At 40.0% G+C, this 27,445-nt stretch overlaps 3 protein-coding genes across 6 annotated transcripts in view; 1 reads left to right on the top strand and 2 right to left on the bottom strand.

The window, feature by feature from the left end:
• Positions 1-644: 644 nt before the first annotated feature.
• On the bottom strand, positions 645-7,094 carry tarbp2 (TAR (HIV) RNA binding protein 2). Of its 3 annotated transcripts, XM_037100845.1 has the most exons (8): positions 6,913-7,094; positions 6,254-6,309; positions 4,990-5,304; positions 4,746-4,815; positions 4,432-4,549; positions 4,125-4,252; positions 3,628-3,823; positions 645-2,618 (listed from the first exon to the last, which is right to left on the bottom strand). In XM_037100845.1, exons 2-8 carry the CDS (start codon positions 6,304-6,306, stop codon positions 2,461-2,463), a joined length of 1,038 nt encoding a protein of 345 aa, XP_036956740.1. In that variant the 5' UTR covers positions 6,307-6,309; positions 6,913-7,094; the 3' UTR covers positions 645-2,460. The 3 variants fall into 3 exon arrangements, with proteins under 3 accessions (XP_036956740.1, XP_036956742.1, XP_036956739.1); XM_037100847.1 differs by lacking the exon at positions 6,254-6,309; XM_037100844.1 differs by lacking the exon at positions 6,913-7,094 and having other exon boundaries at positions 6,254-6,452.
• igsf8 (immunoglobulin superfamily, member 8) overlaps positions 6,572-27,445 on the top strand; it is a 57,841-nt gene continuing 36,967 nt past the window's right edge. The window contains exons 1-2 of the mRNA XM_037100833.1: positions 6,572-6,692; positions 22,095-22,218. The gene's annotated coding sequence lies outside the window, so the exon portion shown is untranslated. The remainder of the gene's footprint in view (positions 6,693-22,094; positions 22,219-27,445) is intronic.
• sp7 (Sp7 transcription factor) lies at positions 15,631-19,841 on the bottom strand. 2 transcript variants are annotated; one of them, XM_037100839.1, is made up of 2 exons: positions 19,716-19,841; positions 15,631-18,383 (listed from the first exon to the last, which is right to left on the bottom strand). In XM_037100839.1, the coding sequence occupies exons 1-2, from the start codon at positions 19,749-19,751 to the stop codon at positions 17,040-17,042; spliced, it is 1,380 nt and encodes a 459-aa protein (XP_036956734.1). In that variant the 5' UTR covers positions 19,752-19,841; the 3' UTR covers positions 15,631-17,039. The 2 variants fall into 2 exon arrangements, with proteins under 2 accessions (XP_036956734.1, XP_036956735.1); XM_037100840.1 differs by having other exon boundaries at positions 19,731-19,833.

The following is a 27,445-nucleotide window of genomic DNA, read 5'->3' as shown; positions in this document are numbered from 1 at the left end:
CGGGTTGTCTGTCCATCCCATTCTTGTGAATGTGATGTCCCAGAAACACACTGAGGGAATTTCATCAAATTTGGAAAATCGAAAAAGTCCACTCGGACTCAAGAACGAACCGATGAGGTCTTAGACGTCGAGGTCACTGTGACCTCACATGACATTTTTTCATCTTACACGTCTTACAGGATAAAATGATGAAGTGATGACTTTATATCCAAACTGTGCCATCAAAACATTCTGCAAAAAATGTTCTATTATTCAACACCACATTTCAGGGTAGTAACTCTAGTAAACGTCATTCAGTCTTGGGGCTAGGTGATGTGGCCTTATATTGCAATACAAGAAATACATTTAAAAATCTTATATTTATTAATAATTTAATAATAGGTTACACTGGGTACATACCGAATATAGTAGGGATGACTACTGGTACCGTCCTGACAAATAATCACCAGTAATGAGAATATAATGAATAAATGTGTACAACCAACTATTAGAAAAAGTGAAACAGTTTACTCTAATGCAGTCAACACTTAAACCACATCAGGATACAATGATATCCATAATCTCTCATATCATTATAATGCCGTCATACCAACACACTGACCGGCTCCACTCAATCAGGAACTAGAGTAAGTTATGACAGCAGCTGTTTACAAAAATTCTTTATTGGAAACAAAGTCAATTTCACATGAAGCTCACATTGTAGTTCATTGTTTTTTTTCTAAAACTGGGCGATATTTTCTACTATCACAACAAAGAAGTCTCAAATGTGTAGATGTCATCATTGGTCTCGGCACCTAAAATTCCCTAAAAACCAGCAGTCGAGTTCCTTCTTACAATAAACACACAAACAGTATGCAGATCTGCCTTTTCGGAGAATGAGGTTACATTTAACACACTGTACTACAGTGAGAAGACGTACAGAAACTTGGTCAGCCTGCATTTGTGCAAAGGACATTATCTTTTCAAGTAGTGCAAACTGTTTACCATCCATACTTATTTCAGATGAGTGCAAGGCCGTGAATAAACATAGATGCAAATACAGTAAGGTAAGTGGTAGTGGTGAATCTGCACACTGAGGTACAACAGGTAGTTGGAGAAAGTAATCTTGATAATCAATATTGTTACAGGAAACAAAAAAAAATGACAGGGGTTTAAATGATGACAATATAGGGAATTAAGAGCACAAGATTTGAAAGTCAAGGGTAAGTAGTAACCTTTTTAATGATTTTAACGGGAACAAGGCTTCAGGAGACTCACATTGCTTTGTCCCACTTCATCCATTAACTTTGTTTTAAACTGAAATGGATTCATTGATCTCATGCCATGCAAAGACAGTGTGCTAAAAGTGGAGCAACGGAAAACAAAACAAAAAAATGACACCTCATAACACTTCACACTGTTTCTTTCTCAAATTCAGAATTAAATGGCACCAAAAAGTAGATTTCTCATTGAACTATAAGGTTGTATTTCTTAAATTATCCTCACGTTCAATGATTTCTTAAATGTCTGTAAATGAAAAAACATGATCGTAAGAGATTTTTTTTAAAAATGCTCCGAACAAAAAACAGACATCAGCCTGACTTTTGCATGAAAATCTTTAAAAGGGGCAAAGTTGCACACGTTACAGGACAATTAACTTTCAGAAAGCTGAGTCGACTGACCTTCATCTCATTTCTAATTTGGGAACGAGTAAAGAGTATCACAACTTTGACATGGTGAGTTTCAGCTGACAGCAGACTTAAATGACTTTAAAATGAATGGGGGAAATGTCAAAAATTCAAATCTTGAAGGTCAAACATTAAAAGCATCAGAGAGGAACAGTCTGTGATTTTAAGGTTTCAAATGAATACAAAACAAAGACACATTTTAAATACTCACACGAGCTCATGTGAAAACAGGACAGTCTTTAAAATAGTTTTCCTCTGATATCGGATCAGCAGAGTCCTTTTCTCTCCAAGTTTCAGCACATGGCAAATTTTTCTTTATTTCGTTCATCCGTGTGAACGGGGATTAAGCAAATCACCAATAATCAGCAATTTCATAGCCCAATTTCTACAAACCCCTTCGCTCAAATTTGTCTGCAGTTATTTGGCATCTCACTGCCATAACGGCATTCATGATTTGAGAATATTAAACTTTAGTTTTCTTGGTTTCTATGTCTGAACACTGAACAAACAAAAACTGAACACAAAAAAGCATTTAAAAATAACTGGTGACAAATAATGTCAATGAAAGGGGGGGCATGAGTTTTAGGGCAACTAAATCTTCATTGGCTACAAAAAGGAACTGAAGAAAAAAAGCTCCTGGGGTTCATCTGGGGACAGAAAAAGTCTCCATTTCCAAATCTGAGGTAATTCACGTTATTTGAACTCTTCACAAAAGTGCCTTCTTCGTTCAAAGTGGATATCCATCCCGCCATTGCGGTGTGGCGAGTTCGAGTCTGTGAGGAAGTAGACAACGTCACTTCCCTCCAGCCATGATTTTGAGGTACTGCAGTGCATTGTGGGCTGCACTGGCTCGAGCGGCGTCTATGCTCGGAGCGAAGCCGTGGCACACTGTGATCGGCTGCGTGGACAGCTCGACTAGACACTGGCACAGGCCGCTTAGACTGCGCTCCTCTGAAAAACAATAAAAAAAGAAGAACTTTAAAAAATCAAGTTTCTCTTTCAAGGTTTTGACTGTAAAATATTTTTCCACCATTGATGGCACTTTGGCAGTGTCTCCGTAGGTTCAAAGACATAGATGATGTGTCTCAGCCTTGACTACAGCATCATTTTGTGGCATTTCACTGACAGACGTTATGGCCATGTTCCATCTGATATGGTTTTGGACAGTTTTCTACTCTTTTATTTATGCGCCATCTCTTTTAACATAAAACGTATCACTGGCCACATTTATAGGCATTAAGTAACACAGACAGCTGCCATACTTTGTAGTCCTTTAATCTGGGCTTGTAGTCCTTTAATCTGGATGTATGGCTATTAGAGTGAGTAAATTTAATCTATACTTTGCCAACACATAAAATCAAGTATAAAGTAAAAAAAACAGTATTGGACTGAGTGGTAGGATGAAAGATTTGTAACATCAGAAATGTGAATTTTTACGTGATGAGCTTCAATAATTTTAACAAAAAGGAATTAAAAGACAGATTTTCATTTTAGTACTATAACAATACAACTAATAACATTTGTTTTTAATAATCCTTGTTTATGAGATCATATGAACACAATTCTTATAATCTTAAACATGCTCGATGCTTGCTCCTCAATAAATTCCAGCACAAATAACAAATACATTTCAATCATTTAGCTTGTAAATTCAGCCCGAAATTAGTCAGCATTCCTGCCCATCTGTGAAGGGCTGCCTACATATAAAATGGATCACTGTGACAACATACAGCTGCAGGCTACTTCCTCCTCCATATCTGATGACACTAATACAAACCACACATCACGCCATTTCATTGTGGCTTGCTGCTCTCAACAAGTACCCAAGAGGTTGTGACATTCTTAGCATAAGGCAGATGTGAAAGCAGTACGAAGCATCATACAAAAGCCTGCATCCTTATGATGGTTATCATGTGCACAGTGCATTTTTGTGTTAAACTGCTGCCATTTGTAAACCCACCTAGATCCAGGTAACTGACATCGAAGCGCTGCTCCACAGACAGGTCGTTCAATAAAGAACAGAAGTTGGAGTCGGATGGCATTCCCAGAGGGTGGCTGCGGAGCTGGAGGATCTTCTCTCCAGCAGAGTTACGCAGCGAGTCCCACGTGCAGCTGAAGCCTTTACTTTTCCCCGACTCGGCTCTGTTCCCCATGTGCTGTGTGTGCAGCGGAGATTAAGTTCATTAAATAAACCCCGTTATTATCTTCAAGCAAGATGTATGAGCAAGACACGGGGCAATAGGGTGGCAGTTGTATAACCTAATGGCATTCTGCATAACATGAAAGACAAACAACTGAAGATGGCCAACATGATGAAACAACAATACAAACAAAATATTTGCATGAGGTTAGCCACATGCAGTGTTGCGCACCCTTTCCCGTAATTTGTGGAATAATTTTACACGCAGTGTCTTTGTAGACTGATGCACGGATAAAAGTTTTATCTGTGTTTCTCACCATGGTGAAAGTGTCATCTTCTGTGTCAGCGTCGTTGCTGGTCCTCAGGTCGACTGGGACGTCGTGTATACGCGATAACATCTTAGCTGCTGCGTTCCTCTTGGCTAGTTTCTTGGATGTTCCACTTCCTGAAGAGAAACAGCAGATAAAGATATGATGCACAAAAAAATGACCCCTTTTTGATGACAAGCCTGAAAAACATTTCTGCTCAGAGTGAGTTAGCCTAATCTCTACTTTGTTGGATGGGACGACATATTGTCCATATTTTCTGCACAATGTCCAAGAAAAGAAGGATAATGCATTTTACCGATTTCAACAAATCTCTCGACTCTGCAGGTCATTGTGAACTCTTTGCGGTGTGCTGGACCAGACTCCTGGGTGACAGTGTACTCTGGCAAACGCCATCCTTTCTGCACCACCAACTCCTGGCAAAGAAGTATACAAACAATTATTTTTAAAAGCAGAGGGCATGCAACTATAAACTGTGCAGATGTTGCTAATAACACAAAACTTTGAAGGACTGACTAAACAGTGACATAATCTAGTCTTAGTAGACGAGACTTAATAGATAAAATAGTTAAAACCTTAAACTGCACTAGTTATCTTTGTTTAGTAAATCACCTGCAGTGCTCCTACAGGGTTACATTCAGACTGCTGAGAACTGCCTGAGGTCTTCATCTCTGACTGGGAGCTGAGCAGAAGATAAAATAAAACAAACACAGAAGAGGAAGTAAGGAAACCACACAGATCACCATCTAAAATGTGTGCAGTTATTTGACATGCCAACATTAGCTGATGTTGGCCAAAACCATTTCAACTTGAGAGCCAGTGTAAAGAAAGGAAAAATGCCTCGTACAAAACTGACCTGTCTCCATCAGTAGACCCGTCAACCCCAATAAAGCCGTCCACTCCAACGCTAACTCCAGCGGGACCTCCGAGGCCTCCCTTGAGCATCTTCAGAGCAGCCTCGGCTGCTTTGTGCTTGGCTGCCTTCTTGCTGGGCCCTTGGCCGGTGCAGCTGATCTCTCCAACGGAGACGCGGAACGTGAAGTTGGGCTGGTGGGCCTGTCCCTCGGCCTTCAGCAGGTCGTACACTGGGGTCTTGCCTATCCGCGTTCCATACTCCTGCAGCAGACTGATGGGCGTCTTTCCGGGATTCACAGCCAGCATTTGCTCAATACTAAAGAGAGAGAAGCCCAGCACTGTTCAGCTCGCTCCAATCTATTAAACTCAGTGTGAAAGTAAAACAAAATTCCCTTTACTTCCTTTATGATATATAGATTCTTTGATTCATACAAAAAGTATACAAGAAAATATGAAAGAAAAACAACTATGTTACTTAAAATGGTAGTTAAAACAATGCAAGGCTGGAGGATGCTATGTTACAAGTATGTTCTCAATGGCAGCACATAGACCACTTGTCAATCATTTTGTACATCTAGCAAGAACTAATGGAGTTGGGCCTAATAAAGTCCTGCAATAAATCATAGGTTACTATGTTCAGTTTAAGATTAATCTGTTTTAGCATGGTATTCAACTATATGGTCATTTATGGAGGTTTGAAGTAGTTTGTAGTGCTTCTGATTTGTATACTGAGAGGTGTTTACACTGTCCACCCTTATTAGGATGGACAAGGTAGCAGAAACACTTCCCCGCATTAGCTGTTTCTAATAAACTACCATCAGAACAGCTTACTTGTTTAAGTTTGAGCATGAACTCTACAGGAACAGTGTACACTGCTTACAGTGTAATAAAAAAGTATCACATTAATAAAGTTTAGGTCCCTATGTACAAACAGCAAATCCGTAAATTATCAACAAACGGAAAACATAGAAACGTATTTGATTTACTCAGTTGATGACCAAAGGGGTTATGCATGTCTAGATGGAAGTTTAATGACAGTAAGGTAAGGTTGACAACTGCATCTTCAGGTCACACAGCTGGGACCTTAATAAGAAGCTATTCGAGTACAGTATATGTAAAACAAATGTCAATGTGTGAGACAGAATTCAAAACAGTAGTTTTGCTGGGGCTTATGATCCAATACATCTCTACAACAAAAGGATTTTATTATCTGGCTCCCTTGCTAGCCACTGTGCTATGCTAGCTTAGCTTCTGTGCAGCTTCACCTGGAGCACCCGGAGTTTCTCTTCCAGCTGTCCGATGCTGTCTCGTCGTTCATTCCCTATTTCACACAGACAGAGCCGATCGGTTTCGGATGGTTAATCCCCCCACCACAACAGACACTTGCTTTCATTTGACGGTATTTTCGCTGACTGATAGTGAGGCGACGACATGTGAAGAGCAGACGAAGCCCCCTTTTCGCTCCTACAGAACACACAGCCTGCCGAGTCCGTTTCGGAGCACAGATATGACGTAGGACGTTTCCCCGCGAAACTCGAATTCCCATTGGTCCGCGGACGCTTCGGGTTAGTTCGTTTAATACAGCGGAAAACACCGAAGTCAATAGTTTGAGGTGGAGATTGATGCATGGACCGTTAATGAGGTAACGTTCAGGTGTTTGTGTGCAGCCACCTCACGGACGATGTTTCATCACAACAGAAACAGGTGAATAACCACTTAGTTAAAAAAAAAAAAAGTCGAATAAAAAAATAAACTGATATTGTCCTAATGTAAAAAATATTTATCCAAAACTAGAAGTCGGCCATTTAAAGTTGAGCATGAAGTAACGTTAGAACGAAGTAACGATATCTTGCGCGTGCCAAGCTAGTACAGAAAATGAGCGTAGCTCAAGTAAATATACTGACATAGACACAGGATGTCTTACCTTTTAAAATGATCATCTTTAGTGTGGGAAGTTTGTATTACAAACAAAAGGAACGTACTTCCGAGGAGCTAGTTAACCTTTCCTTTAACGAAAGCCCATTTGTGTGGTACTTTCTCTTCCACTGCACTTGCCTGACAGTCGTTAGCTGGTTGGCTAGTTAGCTGCAAGAAATAAACTAGAGAGCCGAAATCACGCCTCTTCCGGTGGACCCCATGGGATTTTATTTCGGAAAACACTCCTAGGTAGTTAACGAAGAAAGGCAAATAATACTATGATCCTGTTTGAATTGTGCAATGAATTAAACATATGATGTTTACTTATTTAAAAGATAATTTAGTAAAAGTTAAAAAAAAAAAAGTCACAGTTAGTTGTAAATAAAGTAAGCTATTATAACTTATTTTTTCTTTTATACTTTATCTATGGTGATAGGTTGTGGCTTCTTTCCTGTGACAAATGTACTCATTGTAAGTTGCTTTGGACAAAAGTGTCTGCTAAACGCCCTAAATGTAAATGTAATCTAGTTTTGTGTTAACTACATCATCTATGTCATCAACATTAACATGGCCGCCAACATGGCCACCAACCAGGCACAGAAAAAGTGCTAAAAAAGTTCTAACAAAGGTGAAAATCACAAAAAAACCTGGTCATTTTGACGACTGCTCTCATGTAAAAGGAGAGTTTGTCAGTTTTGGGAGCAAGCTAAAGAACAGGGTTTGCTTTACAATGTCTTAAGTTAAGGGTTTTGGTGAGCATTCAACAAGACAATGTCACTAAAGTGAGTGTTAGCTGTGTAGTCTTTAAAACTATGTATTTCCACAGTGTTATATTTCATAAGTTTTATGACATACTGAGACTTTATTGAGCTATAATTATCTTTTAAATTGACAACCATATATGTGATTCATGACACATTCGTCTTCCCCCATTCACTATGAGACAAAGTTTTAACAAAATAAAATCCCCTGGAGCAAGCCGGAAGGGACGTGACTTCACCCTTTCTAGTATATTTTCTGCAGCTAGATAGCCAGCCAGCTGACAGCTGACTACCCACCCAAAAGTACTGGAAAAAAGGTACCAGAAAAATGGACATTCTTAAAGGAAAATTTCACCCAAAAATTAAAATTCCGTCATTATCTATTCATCGTCATGCTGATGGAAAGTTGGATGAAATTTCCTAGTCCACAAAACATTTGCTGAAGCTTCACAGCGAAACAATGTTGCAGCATTCATCTAACAAAACAACTATGTAGATAGGGACTTATTTTACTATGTAAAAAAAACAACCAAAGAAAGACATAAAATGGCTACATACAGCTCATCCTGTATGATCCAAGTCTCTGAAATATCTGAGATTATTTACACCCTTTTTTGAATCCAAAGTCTCCAATGTTGCAGATTGGATAGTGTGTCTGGGGTGTAAAATAATGTCTTATTAAATCAATTTGGGATGTCAGGAGCGTGACTTGGATTCTGTGGATGAGGTGTATTGAGCCATTTTATTTATTTATTTCAGTTTTGTACGTTTTATAACAAGTCCTTATCTACTTCAATAGTTTAAAAGAATACTGTAACGTTGTTTTGCTGTGAAACTCCAGAAATGTTTTGTGGAAGACAAAACTTCATCTGATTTTCCAATGAAATGACGGTGAGTAGATAATGACGGAATTTTAATTTTTGAGTAAAATTTATGCTTTAAGTAACTGCTAGTACAGTACAAACTGTACTTGAGCAAATAATGATTTATTTTAGCTTGACAACTGTTATTACTTTCTGGCTCGGTGTGCAATAATTTGTCATGACTAAAAATTACCAGAAGAGGGCGACAATCAGTCACTAATCTGCCCATCTGATGAGCCTCTCTGTCAGGGTGTTTTTTGTACTTTAAGGCCTTGGGTTGCCTGGCACCTGTCAACACCATGACCAACACGGAAACACAGGAAACTTGACTAGTTTGATAAACTGACCCAAAGCTAAAAATTAGGGTTTGGACCCAAAATAACTGTGTAACAAACGTTGCTACAGCAAACAAAACAGCAAACTTTATTTGTACAGCACCTTTTAAAACAAATGTACAACATGCTCTAATTAAGCTATTTCAGCACTACAATTGAATAAAGCCAATTAAAAGTACCAAAATAAAAAAGACTCAAGACTAATCAACAGTCAGTTATACATCAAAATACCACATGATATGAACTAAGAGTATTGAGAATGTGTTGTATGCCTATCTAGCCAAAATGGCAGGACCAGACTTTATCCTTTTAGTATGTTTGTGTGAAGAGATGGAGGAATGTTTTATTTATTTATAGTCCACGCCAGCAAAAATTGGTGGTATTGCGATTAATTATTGAGTACGGCTTTGAGCTGACAGATCTAATTTTGGTGGTGTTTCTTTGCTTAGTTTGGATCTCGTTTGCCTTGTTGAATACCCAGAGGAGTCGTGCAGACCCTTAAAATCCTTCGGACCCACAAGTTCAGAACCTCCTGCCCAACTAATGTAGCAGCACTTCCATAAAATATTTCAGGACATTTTCCACCTTTCCATCATATCCTTTATTTCTGCGGCTCGACAATTAATCCCACGACGGCTTGCTCATAAACCCACGCTGGCCACTGTTGAAATAGAGCTTGGACTGTGATGGCTTCATTCACTGGCATCAGTGTGTCAGTGTGGATAAGCACATTTTGCCAAGTGCAACACAAAATGAACGGGCCATGACAATGAGTAAAGTTGTCTCCCATTTGAACTCCCAAACCTACAATCAAAGCACTGTGATTTATCTGTGACCAGAGTACACCCCTCCTGCTCATTATTCATACTTTCAGCGTTAATTTGCTTTGTTAGCCGGGCCTTCATTTGCCAGTCGTAAGCCCTAATTTATTGACCTATAACGTGATAATGTAAGTGTTTTTATTGAGCTTGTGGTTAAATCACTGACTGAATGACATCAGAAATGAATTCCGTCTTCACAGTAACAGTGCATCCAAAATGTATGTGCACACAAACACACTTTCCTTTTCCCTGTCTTGGCCTGTTGCATTAGTGTGTGTGGTTCTTTGCTTGCCAAAATCATCAGTAGATATCTTCAAGCATGGAGCAGTATGAATGCTCTCCTCCCCCCCCCCTTCCACAATATGATGTGTTTCCTTTTTTGTGTGTGTTTTGATCCCTCTCTTGCGGCCAAGCTGTGCTGTGGTGAGGCGCGGGTTCGAGTGGCGCTCCTGTGTTATTTTTGGCAGCAGCAGTGGTTGGTGGCTGTTGAGGAGAGAGGAGACAGAAGGGGGGATAGCATGAAGCCCAGAAACCAGAGGCTGTTTAAGGGATTTCTGTCTGAAGGAATTGCTTTGTAACGATCAGAGACTCATTATGGATGTGTGTGCACTCATGCATGAATGCACACACACACGCACAGACGCAGAAAAAGGCTGGCATGCACATTCGTTCATTTAACACTTCACAAACACCTCATATATGTGTTCTCATTCACAGACCACACACTCTGAGTTTCTAAATTGCTCAACATGTGAAATGTTTTTTTTTTTATTTTTATGGTTGAGCTGACATTTAAATCTACAGCAAATTTAGATATGTTGGCTTCATTTATTTTTCTGCTACTCTGTTCCTGTCACATGGGAACTATTTCTTGTTTGTCAACCACTTTGGTGACGCTCTCTCTCCTCTGTGGGAGTCAGTCTGAGACATGCCGCCTGCTCAGGCAACATGCAGTGTCAGACATTCACGCTCCTCCCTCCATGCTTCTGAAAACACCATTTGAAAAAGATTTTCTCCAACTCTATTCTTGGCCACAGATCAAGAGAACGTTATTACTCTACTTTTATTTATTTATATATTGTGGTGGTAGTGTGTGTGAATGTATGCGTGCATGTGAGTGTGTGTGTGTGAGTGATATGTAATTGTGTATGTATGTGTGTTAACCCACAAAGATATTTCAATTTCTTCAGAATATTAAATAAACATGCAGCAGCAGCAGCAGCTTCAGTGAAGCGCTGCCTGCCAGTGGGTTTTGGGTTGGATGGGTGGCGGTGCTGGTGGTGAAGGGGGGAGAGGGGGTTTGTGGCCGTGGCTCTCGGGGGGTGAGGCAGCTCATGGTCAGGGCCCCCGCCGGACACACTGGCGCCTCGCGCTGGAGGACTTCTGAACCACCACACTCCTCCACCAAAACCCTGCCAACCCTGGCTCCCTGCTCCCGCTTCCAACCCAAATCACTCAACTCTCTTTTTGCATTTGACTCTCTCTCTCTCTCTCTCTCTCTCTCTCTCTCTCTCTCTCTCTCTCTCTCTCTCTCTCTCTCTGTCTGTCTGACTGTCTCTCTCTTCTCCCTCCTTCCTCCATGAGTCTTTTTCCTTCTTCAGTTTCCTCATTCAGTTGATCCAAATCCAGATTCATTTGCTGTTTGGCCGCCTTCTCATTTCTCACTTACCACTGTACTTTTAGTGGCAGGTCTCTCTCATTGTGTTTTCTCTACCTTTCCTCCCTAGGTTTTTTTTACACATCCACCACTCCTTCTTTTCTCTTCTCTTCGCTGTCTCTCTCAAATCCCTTCACTTAAAATGTTCCAAGGAAGTATTTAGTGGCTTGAACCTTAAAAAAAAAAAGCAAACAAGAATGTTTTGGGCTGTATGTCAGTCAGCATACCATCAAGATAGTAAGCATTTTCAAAAGGAAAGAACAGTTTATGGGGACACAAGATGTTTGTAAGCATATTAGGTTCTAATTGGTTTTTCCAAATATTAACCTTAAGATGTAGGGATATTCCAAAATGAGATAAACCATGCCAGCTTAACTGAATGTGCTACCCTGAAATCTAAAATCTGAATAGAGAATGAACAGTTTGTCTTAATAAGTAAATGAACATCATAATGTTACATGATGTGAAGTACTTCTGATAGCTGATAACGAGTCAAAGAATGCACTTCAATCGTGCGTTATGTGGTTATTTAAAAAGCTCCTAACTGCACCTACTGCTGCGTATAATTGAATTACGGATGTCAAACATCTTAAGTTGAGTGGATATGTCTTTACGTGTCACACATGCAATTTTCTTAACTTAATTTTCCCCTGGAAGCAATTTGTCATCCGGAGGCCATTAAATGGGAAGCATATTATCTTTTTAAAGGGGCACAGAGTCACCCACAACCCTCCCACAGTTCCTATAAACAAAATGGCCTCATTTAGTGCCGCATTTGGTACATTGGGCAGCAACGGAGGACTCCCTTTAAACTTTAAAGGGAGTTCAAGGCTAGAGAAGGCTGTGGCATGGTATGGTTAGAGTTGGAAGCAAAGCGCTCCGAGTTTGATGATGCAAAGCACACAGACTGCCGTTTGTTTTGTCAAAAATGAGCGGGTGGTCTAACCTCCATCACTAATGTGATGATGATTCAGTGAAGAGAGATAGGAAGTAGTGCTGCAAGATACAACAGTGTTGCATCAGCTGGACTCTGAGGCTTGTTGCCACAATGTGTGCTGAGTTTACGGCATAAATTAAGAAAAACATTTAAAGGAACAGTATGCGGGATGTTTGGTTGCTGGTGCTATCTTTCTCCAGAATTGCTGATGCACAATAACATCCCGAACACAGCAAAAAAGTATTTCTAGTGCATCATAAGTGATGATTGCGAGCAGTTGTTGTCAAGCTTTCAACCACTGGGCGGATTTGGTTGTCAGGCTCAGGGGACCATAGATGACTTTGACATCAGCTACAATGATTTTTCTTACTCGCTTCCAGCTCATTTGTAAAAAAAAAAAAAAAAAAAAAAAAAAAAATGTTATTTGTTTTAAATTTTTTAAATTTTATGTTGTCTTACATTTCGATTTACATTTCTGCAAACCAAAGATACGTTCAAATTGTATCATATCAACGTTTCTACAATAAGCGACATATCAAGTGTCATTACATGTACATGAGCTGTCATGTCACAAGTTTCAGGGGTTAAAGCTAGGTGAGATGGATGGCAAACCAGATACTGCTGTCCAAGACAATGTTTCAAGTATTTCAAGCATCAAGCCACTATTTATAAAGGGACATCAGGATATTTTGCAGCTATTTTTGTGGGTAGGTAAGCTAAAACCTGTTTTTTGTGCTTTAACCTTAACCAGACCACACGCAAAGCTTTGTCACAACATGACATTGAACATTGAGCCTAAAGAAATGTAAATGTAGTTTCAATACATCTGTGCTTTGCAGAACTATTCATTGCCAACATTTTTCCGCTGAATTGTTTGTTCACTTCTCAACCAGAGAGAGCAGTTTTTAGAATAAGTGACATGTCGCTCAATCTGTTTGCTAACAAATCTCCATTTGGAAAAACTGAAATAATCTGATGTAAGATAAGCGCAGAAGACATAATTTGCATTTGCAAGTCAGCCTGACCTTTTAACCTGTTGCCCTTTCTTATCTGTTCTGTTTTCCTCTGTTTTATTTAAACTGACCTCTCCTGCTCTTCGGGTCATGTTATGGTTCACTCAGGTCACTTTAGTTTTTCCCTTTGCCAAAAAGCCTTATCTTGTTTTACTTATGGCCTGACTGCTGTGCCTCTGGGCATGCTGACATTCTTTTCCCTTTTCTACCCCCGCTCTGCCACAGAGACCCAGTCACACCTGCAGACACCTGTGCTTTTGTCCTGCTTTATGCCTCCCCCAAAAACCCCCTCCCTCTGCACTCATTGGTAGGCTTTAGTAGGCACCCTGTGCCTGTGGCTACGTCAGAGCACAGTCCATTGTTTTACTTGACTATTCAGTTAGGACCAGATAATAACAGGAAAAGGAGGTTCATTAGCATTCTATTCAACACATCATGATGAGTTGCTCAGAAAGCTGAAACACCCTGGAGAAATTCATTAAGCAAGGGTTTATGTCACTCATCAAGTCTTACAGCTAAACTAAACACTGCTTGAGTGAATGTTATAAAATTGCCTCTTTATGTTAGGTTGGAAACGGGCTGTGTGATGGCTTTAACAGGTGTGTCTGGGATCCTCTGGAATGACCTTTTAAAATCCTAACACCAATCGTGCAGAGCAGGGGGCGCGTGTGGGAAAACCATATGGGACCGATTGTCCGGCATCTTCTTTTGCCCCTATGTGTCACTCCGCGTATATTTTTCTTTTTAGGACTTTATTTGAAGCGACACTTAATGTTTCCTGGCTTTCTAAATAAAAGAAGTAAAAATAAAGTTAAGGCTACAGTATGCCACCACAAGCACCACCACTGCTGAGGGAATGTGTTTTAAAAAGGCAGAAAATACCAGTAGCCGAAGCAGAGGTTTAAAAAGCCACTGACCGTCTTCTTAACCCCCCACCCCTCACCCTCACCCGCTGTCCTGACACACCCTACCCATACCCCCTTTCCCCCCATTTGCCTTTCATGTTGTGGACTCGACCGTGCGCCCACTTCAGACCACCATAAACATGTCGGCCCCTGATGACAGAGTCGGCCCTGGGACGTTTTATATAAATTGACCTCAACTACAGCTCATTAGAAGCCCTAAATTGGAACCATGCAGCCTGGGAAGTGTAAATGTTACAACAGGAGAGTCGGTAGCTTCAGGGGGGTTCCAGCTGTACAGGTCCTCATCTCTGTGATGAAATATCCTACTTTTATATGAAACAGTGTTTGTTATCCTTTTTCATTGTTTAGGACTAGGTAGAAGGATGTTGGGAAGAAGGATTTTTTACATATTGTTTAAGGTTTTTTGACATGTACCGTCACCTGTTAACTGTTATGGTACACAAAAAGTTAGCATAAGTGCGCATGTCCAAAAACAGTTAAACACGTGAAAAATACAAAAACATTTGTTACTGCTCCCATGAACATTTATTACCTCCATGTCTGAAGAAGCAATCTTCGTGGCTTAAGAAATATGACATGTGGAGGTAATAAATGTTCATGGGAGCTTTATCGAGTGTGCAGTGTCTGTTTTTGCATTATAAACATATTTTAAACATTCGCTCTTTGAATAATTCTCTGTCTGGCAGTATAGCACACATCTGTTGTGGGCTTCATTTAGTCTTTCCTGAGGCTATCTCTCTTTTAAAGCAGAGTCCACCCACCTCAAGTATTTTTATTAGTCTGTAACCCTGTCCAAAAAAAAAGAAAAAAAAAAGAGAAACTGGACAGGAAGACACACACTGCCACTTGTCACAACTTTAACCTTTGCTGCTGCTTTAACATCTATGGTGATTTTTGACAGGCTGAATAAACTTGATGGTCAGCGCAGCTTCTCCTCTGCGTTCGTATCTCAACATCACGTCTGTCGTCCTGCATCCTGCCTTAATTGGGCTCCTTTGTTTGACCGCCTCCCTCAATAAACAATACAACCACAGCTCCCCTGTCCTAATCCCTTCTGCTCCTCTCTATTGACTCTGCTGGAGCATCGCTCTCAGTAATTACCTCTCTCAAGCTGGAGAGTGGAGTAATTGTCTTGAGTGTAACTACAGTGGCTCTCTGAAAGGGGGTCATTGTGTGGAGTTAAGACTTCACTTCAGTGGACGGCTTTGTTTGTGCTGCAAAAGATAATGAAAGTATTTGGTTGGCCATGGCGAGGTGGAAATATAGTAAGATATGAAAAGAACGACAGTGAGTGAGGAGAAGAGAGGATGAAGTGTGGAAGAGTGAGCTTCATGCTCAAGGACCGAGACTGCTTTTCATTTCTTTAACCACCTTTGCAAATGAATAACACCAGTAGAAGAGAATGGGTTTTGAAATTTCTTTACTTTTAAAAGCACCAAAATTGTCATGATTCCACACCACGACTTTTACAACATGTTTACCTTTACGAGGTTTCATGCTTAAACATTATTTACAGCATCTTATACCCTCATTTCACATCAAGTCAGCAAACGGTGGTTGTTCAGTTCCACAGTGAGAAACAAATCAAGCTGTTATGTTTGTTTGTTTTCCACTGATGCATCATAGAGATCTTTTTTCTATCGTGAAAAGTTAAACAAAATATAGAAAATACTTAGAAAAAGGTAGAAAAATAACACACCTAACAATTTCTATATACTGTTGTAAATATATAGTATGTACAAACAAGGAGTAGCCCTCATTAATCATAACTTTGCCAGGTGTGGAAGACTTCACAATTCAAAGATTATATAGAAATAGTTTACAAACACACGTAACTTCAAGATCTATAAATAAATCTTTAAAAACATAACCCCAAACTCCACATTATAACTAATAAATAAGAAAAAAAAAAAAAGAAATCTTAATTTAATGCATTTAACTTTCTTTTTGGCCAGCTTCAACCATCTTGCGTTCTTTTTTTTTTTTTCAGACATTATATTTCCTGCAGGGTGCAACATAATCTTTTCATGTGTATAATTTAAGACATAAATTAGATTATTTATGTAAATAGGAAATTAAATTAAACAGAAGCAAACAGCAAACAAAAGTGAAAATGCAAAAACCTTTTACATCAAAATGTTTTCGGCAACAAGAAGCCGACAGAAGACTGTCTGTTGATTGTTTCAAGAATAATGAATAAGTATCAATGTACAGCTGTAAATCAGATTTTTTTTCTCGAGGCATGCAATGCTCCATCAGCTCCATCATCCCAACCATAAGTCTCCTTCTAAAACTACTTTCCTTTTGCGGCTTCAGAGCGCTTTTCCTTCTGCTTTTGCAGATTAAATTTCCCCAGTGGTTTATCTCATTTGAAAGGCAGAAAATGTGTATAATGTGCGCATGAGCGTGTTTACTTGTATGTGTGTGTGTGCACGCATGTATGCAGTATTTATACTTGCACATTTGCTCATGGTTATTTCTGTGTATGTGCATGTGTGCGTATTATATTTGTGTACATCCTGGCCTGGTTGCAAATGGTTTCTGTGTATTTGTTCCTTTCTGCATCATTTGTGCATTAGTGTATAGTTATAGGTGTGTGTGTGTCTGTGTGTATGTGTGTGTGGTCCAGAGAAAAAGAAGTCATTGCAACCAGCAACATGCTCAGTCATTTATCATATCAAGTCTTCTCAAGCATGGTCTGACATCCTTTATAAGTCTTGTAACAAAATACTGTCTTTTTTTATTTGAAAGGTGAATCTTTCACCGTAAAAATCAAGTCAGCTATGTCTCAGAGTAGAGCTGGACAGATGACTGAATGAAGTCAGATCTCCAACAGTCCACTGCTGTTCTCCACTCCATTAGGAGCGCCAGTCTTCTCGTCTCCGTTGGTGATTTGGTCAGCGACAGCATTGCTGGGTACAGCGCTGGTGTTGAGCTCTGTGGTCTCTTCGCTCCGTGGATCAGTTTCTCCCTCCACAGCCACAGCCTTCCCCTGCATCGCAGAATCCGCGTGGGTCTTCTGGTGCTTCGACAGGTGGTCGCTGCGTGTGAAACGCTTGTTGCACAGTAGACAGGTGAACTTCTTCTCCCTTGTGTGGGTGCGCACATGCCTCTCCAGTTCATCTGAGCGGGTGAAACGCTTCCCGCAGAACAGCCAGTTGCAAACAAAGGGCCTCTCACCAGTGTGCCAGCGCAGGTGGGCTTTGAGGTGGGAGGCCTTGCCGTAGACCTTCCCACAGCCGGGGATGTGGCAACTGTGGACCGGCTTCTTCCTCAGGGATGCAGCCGAGGCCCCAAGCCTCTCCAGCTCCTGGCAGTTGGGGCAGTCACATGAGGACCTGGTGGGCGCACCTCCTCCGCTGTAGCCCCCTGATCCTCTCGCAGGCTTTAGGCCCATGGGACTCTCAATCAGCCCTGCGCTGGGCACAGGCTTGGGCTTGTACATGTCCTGGGGCAGCATGTGCTGAGAGGGCTGGAGGAGGTGTGAGGAGGAGCCCAATCCCACTGAAGGGTAAGGAGCTGGGTTGAGTGGCGTAAAGTCGGTGCTGTAACTGGGCAGCTGTGGGCTAAGGGAGGCCTGAGGTGCGACAGGCTGCAGGGAGGCCTGGAGACCTCCGTCTGTCTGGGGCTGTGTTGCTGACAGCCAGTTGGAGTTGGGGTGGACATCCCACCAGGAGGAAGTGGCATTGGCAGGTGCAGCAGTAATGCCAGGGTGAATGCCGGTTTTATACCAGGAGCTATAGGGGTGCGTCATATCCAGCGAGGTATAGACACTGGTGAGGCAGTCGGCCGTAGCGTGGGCCTTGGACACTAAAAGAGACGGGTCCTGGGAGACGGAGGTCTGGAAGGAGTGGGAGAAAGGGTTGTATTCTGTAGTGTAGCCTCCGGCTGAAGGAGGGGGGCTTCCAGTTGGGGTAAGCAGCCCGCCGCCTCCTCCAGCTGTGGTGAAGGAGCCAGTGTAGGAGTCCGCCAGGCCACTGCCGTCTGCGGTCCGCCCGTTCTTAGCTGTCTGAAGGTCAGAGGTCATGGTGTAGGGCTTCTTTACTGGAGTATTGCTGCCGGTCTTCCCGGGTGTAGCCGAATCCCTGACTGGACTTGTGCTGCCAAACTTGTTACAGGTAGCAGTTAACATAGCCAGAGGACTGGAGCCATAGCGTGCGTCTTCCTGGGGAGGAGGAGACAAGGGAGAAAATGAGACTGTCTGTCTGCAGGAAATGGCTGCTTGCTGCCGCTGCTTCTGTCAGTGTCAACTCTAATAAAAAACGTATGTCTGACTGCCACTGCTGGCTTTCGCTGCTCTCTCTGTTTTCAAAGTGGTCAGAGCAGTTTTAAAGCAGTGAATGTTTATGCTTGGGAGAGTTCTGCTCCGCTCAGCATGGGAGGAATTCCCTTTCGCTCTTTCGTTACTCTTAAACCACCATCTACTATTCTTAAATTTTGCATTCATGCTTGCTGTAAAGCTTTGTCTTCACAGTCTCCACACACACAAACATATTTTGTCTACTCTACTATTAACTGTGAGTGTGTCTCGGTTTTAGACACAGATATCTGGTCAAACATGTTTCATCTCTTAATTATATCAGAGATTTGTAGGAAGTGTTGTCTCTCTTTATCATCACATCTACTGGCAATTTACAACATGTAATTAAACATTCAGATTCTTGATTCGTTTTTTTTTTCTTTTAGAAAACTAAACAGTTTCCACATTTGAAGTTAACAAATTCTTAGGTATATCTGACTGAAACTAACTACAAAAGCAGAGTGAAATTGTCTTTTCTTCTAGCCTATACTACCACACACTGTGGATGCAAAAACAACTCATGAAAAATCACCATAATGTTCCTATAATGATTCTTTGGAACTTTACAGTGTTTCTTCAATATGTAATGATGCGTTTACTGACGCCTTTGCACGCTGCCTGCTGTGATATGTTTATCAGACTACTGTGATAATCCTATGGAGAATAAAAATGTTGTGAATTACTACAGCCCTTTTAAATGTTTGCCTAACTTTGGCTGAAACATTATCATGACTTTATCACATAGACCACTGTCTTTTCCTTCAGCGTGATTCTTCCTTCAGAGTTGTAATAATCATTCTTCTCTTCCAACAAGTCCCTGCGGTCAGCCCACGTTTTCAGGTTAATAATATTTAATCAGGTCTTTTTATGCCTGCTGTGACCACGCTTCTCATGGCCATGTGAGATGACTTGAAATCAAATTATAATCCTCTGTCTGCTCTTGCGGATAGCATTAAGATGTGATTAGTTAAGTTTTACGAGCCAAACTCTGTCAGCAGCTTACCCTTAAATTGCCTTGAATCACTCACCATTAAGAGCTAAGATCTTTCCTAATTAATGTACTCTATAACTCTAATTATCCTGTTTACAGTCACTCATATATTATCCTCAGACTTGCATGACTTTAGCATAACTCCTGGCTGGGAATTTAAAACCATAATAAAGTTGAGTTAGAAGAAGAAAAAAAAATCTACTTACAATTACATTCCCTACCTCCAGAATAGATGCGGCCATCCCTGAGAAACAAAATCCTAAGGAAGCTGTGGGGAGTGGGAGAGGCACAGCTCTGAGTCTCTCTCTGGGACAGTTTGGGAGAAGTCGGGCTCTAACGCAGGGAAGTGTTTTGAGGCTCGGGGAGCCCGCCCCCTAATTACAGGCTCTGGGCTCTTTGAAGACTCGCTAAGAGGCAATAAAAACCCAGAGATGGAGGAGAGTGGATGGAGATTGGTGGAGAGAGAGAGGACATCCCACCTCCCCAAACCAAGGGTGTCGAATCATTTTTCAAGATAAATGCATGAATGGGTTACTCATCAATCACCGTGCGGACATTATTTCAATTTCACTGGCATTATTTTTTCCACTGGGATTAGTTGAGTGGAGCCTGAGGGAAAGCAGCGAACATCATCTCACAGAGAGTTATCTATCTTGTAAAAGACGCATTACTGTGAATAAGAAGTGAAGCACTCCTAGTCCTCCTGTGAGAGAGGAGGAATAATAACAAAAGAGCATGTAGGCTCAGCCTGCGCTGCACAAATCAAAAAAATTAAGCTGACCGAGTCTGTGGTTTCCATCCGAGATTTTATTATTCTGGTTTCAACCCTCTCTCTGTTTCCAATATTCTTAACTGCCTATTCAGACATTAACTGTGACGGTTAAAGAGTCTGAACTGCAGAGACAGGCGAGGAAGAAACGGGTCGAGTCATTAAATAAAATAAAGATGAGATTATCGCATCAAATAAAATGAATTCAAACGAGGGAGGGAAAAAGACTTTACTAGGTTTGATAGAAAAGAGGCCGAAAGTGAAGAGGAAAGCTGTCAGAAAGATTGAAAATGTAAGAATATTAAAGGTCCTGCCAAAGACAGTGGTTGTGCTAACTCATCCAAATAACATTTTGTCTTTCTTAATTTTGTAGTCTGAGAGGCACATCTTTCAAGAGGAAAATAAGAAAATATGTCATGGTATTATTTAGCTGACTTGCCAGTTTAAAGTTTTATCTCCACACTGCAGCATGAAAAGTAATGACAGTGGTACTATTTCCTGTTAAATCTTCTCTATTAACTTAATAAAATACTCAAAATAATTATTTATCCTCTATTTAGATTCAAACTAATTGCATACATGACAAAACCACCACTGTTTTACCATTTTTTAATTGGTTGACACATTTTCTTTTCTTCTGTTGCCTATATTTACGTAATATTGATACACGTTAGGGGTTTCAAGATATACTGATGTTAATGATAACTGTGAAAAAAATGAAATATTGATATTGTGTTTATCGTACACATCTGATAATATGATGTGAATCATCCAGTACAGATGTCAAGGCTTTTGAGTCTTGCCTTTTCACTATCCATTAAGTACAGTTTTTCTTTTTGAACTTTCCTAAAATTATAGTTACAAACTCTTGCTCCACCTCCCTACATACAGTAAACAAATTTAAAGATGAATTTGTGTACTCCCCAATTGATTTTTCACGCCAACATCGATTTATCGGCTGATACCAATTTTCTTTTGTAATGATCCCTCATGCTTGGGACAAATGGAGACAGGATATTTTAGTTTAACTATAAATATCATTGTCTAAAATTACATCAGTGAACTGAAACAGCACAAACTTATGGACATTTAATAATTAGGAAACACCCTAACATGTTTTTCCATATTATAATCTAAGAAAGAAAAAAGTTTAATATCAGACAACATATACAAAATACTGTTAAATATCTGTGATAGAGTAATATCAGCTGATGATATCAGTTAACTGATATATCAGTTGGGGTCTATTTTCTAAAGATATCGCGATAATATCGTCATATCATTATACCAAATTCTTTTGGCCACGATAATAATGTTGCGGGATGATATCGTGACAGCACAAAACATATCGCAGTAGACTGGAAAAAAGGTTAAAGTTCTATTACAATGTGGTAATAAGATTCGTAACATTTAGAAAAAACTTTTACCTGTGACACTAGTTTCACAATAAACACATAAATGATAAAAAGTCTGAAGTCTTTGGGGAAATAAATGTGCATTTTTGTGAGAAATATATGCTTCTGTTTTATGAGTTTAACATTTTTTGTGCTATGCAGTTATTAAACTATGTGAGGTTTATATGCTCAAGATACATTTTAGTATATTTTCCTGTAATTGAGACTGCCTGTCAGTTATATCAGGTTCATTGTAAAATGTAATCTAAAAAAGTCAAAAATCGCGACTTTCGGCCTCGAGTAAGACGGATTCTCAGCGCCTTTTTGTGGGCGTCTCGTTTTCTGAAGGAGAGCACAGAAGATTAAAATTGTTGTCAAAAATAAACATATAATTTCTGTCCTTATTTTCTCCTCAATTACAGGGCATGGTCAGAGCTGGGCTTGTCGTTCTGGAGAGTCTGGCCCTCACATGAACACAGCGGCTATATTTGGCAGTCTGCTCTCCAACTGACCTTCATCGCTTTATTTTCTTATTCCAAAAGGGGTGTGAGTATAAGAACAAAGGCTACATGGAGAGGTTTACACACTGTCACACACTCCTACAGGATTGTACTCGCAGGCATATAGACCAATGGACCTTCTATCTATCTATCTATCTATCTATCTATCTATCTATCTATCTATCTATCTATCTATCTATCTATCTATCTATCTATCTATCTATCTGTCTATCTATCTGTCTATCTTTCTATCTGTAATCCTTAGATACATGTGCTATACGTGGCAATCCTATCACACTTTCTGAGGCATTTCCATGCCCTCTCATTTGGCACATGGTGTGTTACTGCTGCAAGCCTTTAAGTGAACTGTTCCTTTTCTTCTTAGAGCTCATCAGTGCTTTATGTTTTACATTTAAAGTGAAATGAGAGGGAAGGTAAAACAGCTCCTATACTGCTGCGATGTGGTGGGCAATGGTCTGCTTTTCCTCATTTTTATAAGACTTGTAGTAATCTAAAACTTTGGCGTGTTCCCATTTACAGGTCTCTTCAAACGCGAGCGAGTGAAATCTATAATTAGAGAATGCGTTAAGCTCTTAACAGCCTCTTCAAAAAGCTTTCTCTGCTCTATTTACTATTTTCTGCGCTGTGTGGTTTAGATTTTTTGGGTACGTACAGTACTGCAAGCTTGATGAACCCTGAGGCGTTGGGTGGGCACGATTATGTTCCCCAAGGCTGATTATACGTTTTGGTATAGATAGTTATTGTCCACATGACAGCTATCAGATGTATTAGTGGTGTCGGTAGCTCATTAACGGAAGCCTGTTTGAATGCAACAAGTGGCGTGTGATTGCTGAATTAACAAAAATCATCACTTCAGTTTAGACAAAATAACAACTCAAGCGACCTTTTTGTTACCTGGTTTTTAAACACTGCACATCTCTGAATCAGGTAACAAAATATAACAATACTGCCTGTTTGACTTGATGTGTGGTCTTAATGGACTGTTGAACTTGTCTTGTTTTATGAGTCTTCAGATGGACAAAAGAGTCAATTTATTACATAAAAAACTGGGATGTAATATATTTATAATTCCTCCTGGAGAGCCTCTTCTTTTTTGTCAGTGTGTAGGCATTATCCCCTGTGTGAACTTTGGTTACACCTGAAATGCCTTCTTCAAAGCCTGAATTCAAGAACAGAAACCTTGCCAATATGAATAAGCAAGTTGTATACAAGTTTATCCTGTAGGTGTATGTGTAGGATATGATTACATTTCATTTATTTCATCACTCACATTGACTTTGTTGTCATACTTTATGCGCGTGTGGGCTACAATTTATTTTCATAGAAATTATAATGTATTATAATGACTTGGCATTTTGATCGTCGCTGGCAGAATCTTTTTGCCCTTTTTTCCCCAGAATTCTTTTTTTTAAAAAACTTTTCAAGCAGGAAGCAATAAGACTGTCTCCACCATGTTCTCCAGTGGTCAACCTTCCCGTGCAAACCTTCTAGTCGAGCAATTTCACCCTGGCAAAAATTCCTCCGGTTGCTCAGCTCTACAGAAAATGAAACCACTCCCAGTAACAAGCTGATTAAAGTGATGGCAGTGTTTGCTGCATCCAGGGTCTTTCTGAGGTGAGACAGATTCTGCTCCTGGTTTCCACAAGTCACCTTTTGCTGTTTTCCTGAAAATCTTGGGTTAAGTTAAAGTGGAACAAGTTCCTTTTCTTGTGTGCCAAGGATGTTTAAGTGAGTAAAAAGGAATCAGAAGACAGATGTGATGAAGCATGTGAAGGCAAATGACTCACTTTCACTCGTCTCGTCTTACTCGTGCACAACACCGGTTTGTATTTTTCTCTCATATAAATAATGAAATGCGTCTGTAGATGTTGTTGTTGAAAACTCTCAGGTACAAATGAATGCTAGTTTAATTGTTCTTTGATCAGACATTTCCTGATATAACCATAACTTTGCTAATTTTAGACTGTATTAACTTAAGCTGTTACAGCTGCTTTGTGCTGAGACAGTAGCACAACAAAACACATTCATCCTCAAACTTTGGTCTTTTGCTCACACTTTTTATGGTAGTATTGGTACCAAAACTCAGATATTACACTGACACCAGAAAATGTCAATTTGAATCAAGTACTAGCTGTTTGTGTGCACTTTCTGAGTAGAACATTTTTACCGAAGTTTACTTTAGTGGCTTACAGTCAACATTGAGCCAGAGAACAAGAGAAAAGTAAACTAATTTGTCTAGTTCACGTTTTCTTTTATTTGCAGCTTTTACACATTTGATCATCTAGGTTAGACTCATTCTTCTTAACCTCTCTAAACCATGTTCTTCATAAGCATCTCAGAAACTTTTATTGCAAAAATATAGTTTGTCTTTTTATAGTCAAGTTTTTTTTTATCTACTTTTATGCTGCAACATTTTTTGGCTACTATTTCTTTAAACCCATTGTCATCAGAAAAGAATTACCATGTACTGTGGGTTGACTGTGCAAGCAGCTTATTACAACCATTTTTATGTTTTACTGTCAGAATTCAGGCAGAATGGCCAAAACACAAGACACTCAGGTGAGGAACAAAAAGCAAACTTTAATCAAATAAAGCTGATAACCAAAGCCCATGAAATCCTAAATGAAAGAAAATATCGAAACAACAGCAGTCATGCAAAGGCAAAAAACAAAACTGGAGAAACCCGGGAAACAAAAGCAAAACAAAGTTCAACCCAAAAGGAAAGTACAAATCAAAAGCAAAGTACAAATCAAAAGCAAAGTATAAATCAAAAGCAAAGTATAAATCAAAGCTAAGTACAAACCAGGAAAGATAAGATGGGAACACACCATAGGGAGACACGGAAACAGACTTGGGAAAACTAAACAAGCGAACTGACAAAGACAGCACGGAGCACAAAGACTATATACACAAGGACTGATTAACTAATAGGACACAGGTGACCACAGAAAAAGGGTCAGGAAATCACACAAAGGGAAACAACAAAACCACAAATTCAAACTATGACAGTGACTTTTAGAAGCTTTAGTCACTTTTTAGGGTAACCAAGGAGGAAGTCCAGGTGAAGTTTAAAGAAAGACAGAGTCCACATAGAGAGGAGAACGCAGTAAACTGGTGAATTTTACAAGCTGAGGACCGAGGTGACCTGTGTTTGCGTCCCGTTCTAAACTAAAAGTCAAAAGTGAGTTTCTTTTCTTCTTGCATAAATGAATGTATATGAGGTTATGTATGAACGAATATACGTGTGTAACTTAAGTAATGTTAAGTATGGACTGAATTTAACCCAAACCACAATGTTTTCCTAAACCTGCCCAAGTACCTTTTAGTGCCTTTACCAAACCAAACTGCGACTATAAGGCTTTGCCTGTTGCTAGTATGCTGCAAAATTCATGTTGTTTTGGGGAATGGTGATATATGACCTTTTGAGTGACATGGCTGATCGACTTATTCAGTTGTTAAGGTATGAGGCTGTGTTCTACATTTAATTTACTCCTAAAGTAAGTTAAAAAATGCACAGTATCTGTCTCTCCAACAACATAATGAAAACGAATGATATAGTTTGATGATGTGAAGTAGCTTACGATTGTAAAACAACCACCTTCGACAATGAAAGTCTGTCTGATGTGACTCAGGTAGAGGTAATTTATTAAAGTCTTATTCATGTTAAGACATGTTTTCCAACTTCCTTCCTCATTCTAACATATCAACTGCTGTATCATCTGATGATTTCCCTGGAGGTTATGGCGACAGTAAACAGAAAGAAATGTAACTCTACCTTGACTAAAATTGCAGACTTTTCTAAGTTTGAACATTTTCGGAAACCTTTGGGATGATTTAATAACACAGTTCCATAAATTGTACCTTAAATGTCTGGTTATTTATACAAATGCACAAATGTTACATCATTTATCTTTAAATACCGACTTGGATAGAAAATTCAACTACTGCAGACATACAGTACTTGCAGAAGTGTCCTTTTGTGCACTTTAGTACAAGTTCATCCAGCAGGCATGTTTCTTGAAATAGTAGTGAAAGGTTTGCCAGATAATTCATCTTGGTGGTAACACGAAAGCACAAACAAGCATGAAACAAAGCAGTAGGACTCCTCAGATGTCTATACATTGACCTCACATGCTCGGTTTTTAATGCATCTTTCTTCTGGGGGGTGAATAGCCTTCTGTTTTCTACATTGGTTTTAAATTGGCCTCTTGGTATCATTAGGCCATTACAGCAACCAAGTGAGTGTGTATAATGGTGGATCAATGGAATATCTCGCCATAATGCATTTCCCTTGACATTCCCCTCTGGGCTGCAACCCTCAGAAAATTAACAATGTTAATAATACTGCGACGGAGGGGGAAAATTGAAATGATTAGATGTGTTTTACTTCGCTGCTGATGGAAATGTGGTGAGAGGGAATCAGGGTCAGGGATAGACTTGCCTTGCAGCATGACTCCGTGCTATTTTTCCAGGCGGTGTGGTCAAAGATTCAGAGAGCTTGTCAACGGAAAATGAGAGAGCGATAGAAGTGGGGGAGAAGAGAGAGAGAGGGAGACGTATAGACAGAAAGACGACGAGAGAACGAGAGAGAGACAGGGTGGTGGGTTATACAACGCACCAGTGAATATCATGTTCATTTGTGCCGCTGTCCATGCTGCTGATCGCAGCTTCGAATATTAGTCACTTTTTGCATCAGACATGAAAAAGCTACAACATCATTTTAATAAGATGACCGGCCCGGCTTCAGTTGTCTGCCCTTACTTTGGGGCATGTTGGTGGTTTTGACTAATTCAACCACCAACAGACTGCGTTTCAACCAGTGGACAGAACATATTCAGTCACCAGACATCACATATAGGCCTAGAAATTAGGAAAAAGTAATTCTTTCCGTACATACATGCAAATAGCAAAGAAGCTAACTGTTTCCTGCTGCTTATTACTTTGAACGCTGTTTTTAAAGAGCAACACAACTTCAGTCCGACGTCCCAACCCCCAGCAAAGTGGAGTTCAGTCTCGTCTCGCTGTGACCACACATGTCAGAAATAATCCCACACGGCACCAGAGAGACATTAATTGTTTTGCTCTATGAAGAATTTTACTGTTTGCCAAATAGCAAAGTTATTATCCCACTTTGGAGTCGCAAATGTTGTGCAACATGCTTCAGATGCTGTTATTACATGCGAGTATCAGCTCTAGAAACACAGAAGTCCATCTACTCCCAAACAAATCCCAGTCCACCGCCTTCTTGCTGT

This window comes from Acanthopagrus latus, chromosome 6 (genome assembly GCF_904848185.1).
Source record: "Acanthopagrus latus isolate v.2019 chromosome 6, fAcaLat1.1, whole genome shotgun sequence".
NCBI lineage: Eukaryota > Metazoa > Chordata > Actinopteri > Spariformes > Sparidae > Acanthopagrus > Acanthopagrus latus.
Note: the sequence above shows the minus strand (reverse complement) of the source record. Positions and strands in the feature narration are given on the sequence as shown.